The 6,165-nt window shown below is 39.2% G+C and overlaps 1 protein-coding gene across 2 annotated transcripts in view; it reads right to left on the minus strand.

Moving 5' to 3' along the window:
• golph3a (golgi phosphoprotein 3a) overlaps positions 1 to 6,165 on the minus strand; it is a 67,661-nt gene that overhangs the window by 26,158 nt on the left and 35,338 nt on the right. For both annotated transcript variants that reach the window (XM_043687458.1, XM_043687465.1), the window contains one exon: positions 3,305 to 3,436. In XM_043687458.1, the coding sequence (XP_043543393.1) occupies positions 3,305 to 3,436 (132 nt within the window). The remainder of the gene's footprint in view (positions 1 to 3,304; positions 3,437 to 6,165) is intronic.

The following is a 6,165-nucleotide window of genomic DNA, read 5'->3' on the forward strand; positions in this document are numbered from 1 at the left end:
AATGCCCGAAGGGAGGGAATTCCAGGATTTTGACCAAGCAACAGCACTATGCTTCCAAGTCAGGATGAGGAGTGCCCTTTTCCTTCTAGATGGAATGGTCATGATTTTGGAAGGTGCCATCCAAGGATCTTTGGCAAATCTCTGCATGCATCTTGTAGATGGTATACAATACATTGCTGGAGGAGGATGTGGATGTGATGCCAATCAAGTAACCTGCGTTGCCCTGAAATGGTGTCAAACTTCAGGTGTTGTTGGAGCTACACTGATCCAGGTAAGTGGGGAGTATTCTACCATACTCCTGATTTGTGCCTTAAGGATGTTGGACAGGTTTTGGGGAGTCAGGAGGTGAATTACTTGCAGCGGTATTCCTAGCCTCCCACCTGCTCTTGTAGCTACTATGTTTACACAGCGAGTCCAGTTGAGTTTCTAATCAATGGTAACCCCAAGGATATTGAAAATGGGGGATTTAGTGATGGTAACATCATGAGGCAGTGGTTAGATTGGAGATGGATCTTGCTTGGTATTTGCATGGCATGAAGATAACTTGCCATTTGTCAGCCCAAGCCTGGGTGTTGTCCACATCTTCTGCATTTGATCATGGACTGCTTCAGTATCTGAGGATTCACGAATGGTGCTGAACGTTGTGCAGTCATCGGTAAACATTCCCACTTCTGACTTTAGGATGGAGGGAAGGTCATTGATGAGGCAGCGGAAGATGGTTGGGCCTAGGACACTCCCCTGAGGAACTCCTGCAGAGTTGTCCTGCAGCTGAAATGACTGACCTTCAACAACTATTGCTACTACTTCTATTACTACTACGAACAGTATCTTTCAGGTGACAGCTGAATCAGCAGAGAATTTGCCCCAATATCCATTGTTTCCAGTTGGAGCTTCTTGATGCCACATTTAGTCAAATGTGGCCTTGATGTCAAGGGCTGTCACTCTCACCTCACCTCTAGAATTCAGCTCTTTTCTCCATGTTTAAAATGAGGTCAGGAGCTGAATGGCCCTCATAGAATCCAAACTTGACATCATTCCATCACTTTACTGATGATTAAAAGTAGACTGGTGAGGCGGTAGTTAGCCGGATAAATTTATTGTAATTTAATGCTAAATAAGGGCAACCACGTGGGTACAAGAACAGACCTAGCCAAAATGAACCAACGGGATAGATTAACAGAGACAGTGGCAAACATTGAAGAGGATATTTCAGAATGCTCAGAAATTGAAGATTCCTATGAAGAAACCTCTAAGGGGAGGACACACCATCCATGGTTAACCATACAAGTCAGAATATAAAGAATGGCAGAGAATGACAAAATTCAATCATGAGTAAGAAATTATAGTTAAGAAGAATTTAGTTAGGAGTGTAGAAACAGGTAGAGTTTTGCCACATATGTAAAAATGAACAATGAAAGCAAAGCAAGTGCTGATCCTCTAACAAGAGTGAGAATGGGAAGTTAAGAGTAGAGACTAAGAGAACGGTAGATGAGCAGCCAAATGCTTTGCTTCGTTCTTCATTCTATACAAAAATCATTTTAGCAAGAGCTGTAAATCAGGAGTTGAAAGGGGAATTAACTTACTTAACATACACTTCCATAACACATTAGCATGGATAGAAGATTGGCTGGCTGGCAGAAAAGACACTACACATAGATGATTCTTTGCTTGATTGATAGGATATGGCAACTGGAACCTGGCAGGGGTGTGCACCAGGGTAACAACTTTTTAGAATTTACATCAATGACTCAGAAGTAAGGATGTAAGGAAAGATCTTTAACTAAGCAGAAGACACCAAGATAGTTATTAAAGTACATTGTGAAAACATAAGGAGGTTGCAGACAGATATAGGCAGGTTGAAGAATTGGGCAAAAATCTAGCAGAGGGCGCATAATGTGGAAAAATGTGAAAAACAGAGCATGATTGAAATGGAGAACATCTGCAGAAATCCGAAATGCTAAAGGGGTGTTCTGGTGCATGAGTCACTAAAGGTTAATATGCAGGTACAGTATATAATCAAAGCTGCAAATGGGATGCCATATTTTCAACTCCAGTTGTAATAAAAGAAAGTAAAGACTGTTATATTTAAGTTCTACAGGGCTACCACATCTTGAATACTGTTTGCAGTTTTAATCTCCTATTTATGTCCTGCTACAAATAAGAGCAGAAGCAGCGCACAGGAGCTTTACAAGATTAATGATAAGAAGCGGTTAGAGAATCTCGGCCAGTCTCTCAGCATCTGTGAGAGAAAAGTAATTAATGTTTAGAGTCCAATATGACTATTCAAGTCATATCACCTATTGATCAAGAATTTAATTCAGCCTTCAGTATACACAAGGACTGCTCCCTATAACTCTCTGTAGCGAGAAGTTTAAAAGACTCTTAAACCTCAGAAGAAACTCCTCCTCATTTCAGTCTCAAATTGGTACTAAGTCTGGTCCTAGACTCTTCCATGAGGGGTAATATCTTCTCCACATTTGACATCAAGCCTCTTAAGAGTCACACATGTTTCAATGGGATTACCTCATTCTTCTAAATTGCAGTGAGTACAGTCCCAACCTGTTTAGCTGTTGATCATAAGACAATCTCTCTACACCTGGATCATCCTGGTGAACTTTCAATGAACTGCCTCCCATGAAATTATGTTTTTCCTTCACTAAGGGGATGAAAATACACAATTTCCAAATGTAGTCTCTCTCATCAGCACAGGCATCTTACATTTATGAAAACTCTCTCAAGATACTTCATCAATAAAAAAGTTAAAAGTAATCTAATGTATTACCTAGGTAAACTAAGGTCATTCCACCGTCTCTAGATGGAAAACTAGTTCTTAGTTAAAAGAATAAATATGAACTAATATAAAAAGAACAGTACTTTACTTTGCATAATGCCATCATACCTCAGGAACACCAATGCAAATAAACAACATCTGTTTCAGTCAAGGATTTCACCTGAAGGACAAACCTAGACAGGCAGACAGATGTTATGCCTCCATAAAAAGGCACTGTGTACATCCTAAATATACAGAAATTGCAATGGGTCCATTATAGATGGACAAATTAACCATAATTATTGTATACTGTAAACTGTAAATACACATTAATTTACTTAAAGAAGGCACACAGACTCAAGATGTGCTCAATGATTTATAACAGTAGCTAAAACGTAGAACACTGCATGTAGAAACAACTTATTCAAAAGATGCATATACTCTTTGTTGTAATGTATGCTGGTAACATTTACTTGTAAAACAATCGTGCAAGTACAACAAACTCAAAAATTACAATGCCAAAACTGCACTTACCTTTCTTGTTAGTAAACTTTTGCGTCTCATCCCAAAAGATTCCAATTGCAAACGCCCTCGAAGTGCTAATTCAATCAGCATGCATCCACGCAAACCAGATGAGATGCAGTCATTCCAAAAAGACGTGTAACCCTGTAGCACAAGCAAAAATAGTAAAGTTAAGAAACAAAGTGCGTACGTATTTGGACACTCTAATGATATTCATTACATATCTCGTGAACTTGCAACACATTCTCAGTCAAAATTCAAATATCTAAATTCTTGAGGCCCCTCGTCATTCTAAAAACATTCTTTTACTTTACAATGCTCCTGCAGCCAATGCAAAGAGTCTTAGGTTTGAAAATTTCTCCATATTCAAGTACAATTTCACATTTTTTCATTGAGATGATTAGAACTGGGGGGTTTCCACCAAAATCACCATCTGTTGCTCACGTCTAATTGCCCTTGAATGAAATGACTTGAAGCCATTTCAGGTGGCAGTTAAAAGTTAATTATGTTACTCTGGAAAGAGTGGGTAAGTTTTTGTTTTAAAAATATATCTGTTCTGGTAATTCTATACATTCCTGACTACCAAAATGAGAAACTTGCTTTCACTTTGACTGGCTTTCCAATAGCATTTGAGAAGGTAAGGGCTCATGCAGTCAGTAGGTAATAAAGGGAACCTAGAAGGGAAGATGGTGAAGCAGCAATGGAGGAAAATTTCAGAGGCACAGCAGAAATTTATCCCAAGGATTATCTCTTGAGTACATTATTTGTCAATATCTTACTTCCTTCCAATTATCAAACTTTCTAATAAACCATACTAAGGGAAAGATGAGCCAACCATAGCTGACAAGGAATGTCAGGGACAGCGTAAAAAGGAAAAAAAAATACAATTGGTTTAGAGTCAGAGTTACACAGCATGGAAACAAACCCTTTGGTCAAACTCATCTGCAATGACCAGATATCAGAACTGACCAGGTATCATTTGCCAGCATTTGGTCCACACCTCTCTAAACCTTGCCTATTCATATCGCCATCCATTCTGACGCTTTTTAAATGTTTTAATTGTACCCACCTCCATACCTCCTCTGGCAGCTCATTCCATACACAATTACCTTCTGGGTGGAAGAATTGCCCCTCAGGTTCTGTTAAATCTTTCTCCTCACACTAAACCTATCCCCTCCAGTTTTGGACTCTCCCTACCCTGGGGAGTGGAAAAAAAAAGACATTGGCTATTCACTTTATTTGTGCCCCTCATGATTTTATATACCTCTAAGGTCACCCTGCAGCCTCTGATGCTCAAGGGGAAAATGCTCAGCCTATTCAGCCTCTCTAACTCAAACCCTCCAATCTCGGCAATACCCTTGTAGATCTTTCTGAAGCTTTTCAAGCTTAGCAACACATTTCTTATAGCCGGCCCGACCAATGTCCCATACAGCCACAATACGGCCTCCCAACTGCTATACTTAATGCACTGGCCAATAAAGGTAAGGTGTACCAAATGGCTTCTTCACTACCAGGCCTACCTGTGACTCCACTTTCAAGGTACTATGAACCTACACTCCAAGGCCTCTTTGCTCAGCAACACTCCCAAGAACGTTACCATTAAGTGCCTAAGTTCTGATCTGATTTGTCCTAACACAAGGTAGCACATCATATTTATCTAGATTAAACTCCATCCTCTACTCCCTCAAGGCCCAGTCATATTCTGATGTAACCTTCTTGACTGTCCACTACTTCACCAATTTTGGTGTCATCTGCAAACTTACTAACCATGCCTCCTATATTTGCTGCTGTAAGATACTTTCATTATTTTATATGAAGATTGTTGTGGACTAGTGACACATTATAGAAAACGTGCATACAAAAGATTCGTATGCAAATGAAAAAATGCAGTAAGTGCATGAATTCATATTCACACGAACTGTTTGTCAAGTTAACAAACAGTTAACTGGGAGAAATCAAGACTGACTTTGATACCAAATTAATATGGTCCTTTATATTTTCCCTCGCCAAATAGTCAGATTGCATTATGTAACAAATGTGAACCTTTGGGGTCTTTTACAGAAAAATGCAAATAATTCAAAGGCACTGGTTACAAAACAAAAAAAAAACCAGGAATATCATCCTGTTGCACTAAGATTCTGCTCAACTACAAAATTGAGTTGTTACTACAAAAACGATGACCAGAATTTTGCCAATTAAGAAACTAAGAAACATCAAGACAAGTAAAACTTAACGCATTATTAATTTGATGTGAACATTTATTCAGAACAAATAGGTGGTCTTGCTGTCTTGAACAATTTCTACTTACCTTTGATGTCACCAGACCCAGTCATCTGCAATTTACTTTTACAGTTCAGCTAAAACCAAGACACTAAAGTCTTCTTAAAAACAGATGGATTGAAGTAGGAAATAATGATGTTTGTCACCAGGCAGGTTTTCCCACCAGCTACCCCAGGCTAAGCCTCCTGTAAATGACAACTTTAGCTGGCAAAATAGATATGCTGGCTAAATTATGTTCAAGGCAATTTCTATATTGGTATAATGCTTCCAAGTCTAGTATACAGGTACACTACATTTACTAAAGTCATGAAAACAATAACCAGAATCCTTCCAATCTGATATTTTCTTTTTTTTTCAGTCAATGGAGAGCTGGCTAGAACAGGGCAAAGCAAAGCTAGGCAGGATTGACTGGAACAAGTGGTTGGCAGACAAAACAATAACTGAACAATGAACTAACTACCTTGAAAGAAATGGTTCAGCTACATTCTAGGCATGGAGGACAGGCAAAATCGACGTTTCAGGCAAAAGCCCTTCATCAGGAATAAAGGCAGAAAGCCTGAAGCGTGGAGAGATAAGCTAGAGGAGGGTGGGGG

Source organism: Chiloscyllium plagiosum, chromosome 1 (genome assembly GCF_004010195.1).
Source record: "Chiloscyllium plagiosum isolate BGI_BamShark_2017 chromosome 1, ASM401019v2, whole genome shotgun sequence".
NCBI lineage: Eukaryota > Metazoa > Chordata > Chondrichthyes > Orectolobiformes > Hemiscylliidae > Chiloscyllium > Chiloscyllium plagiosum.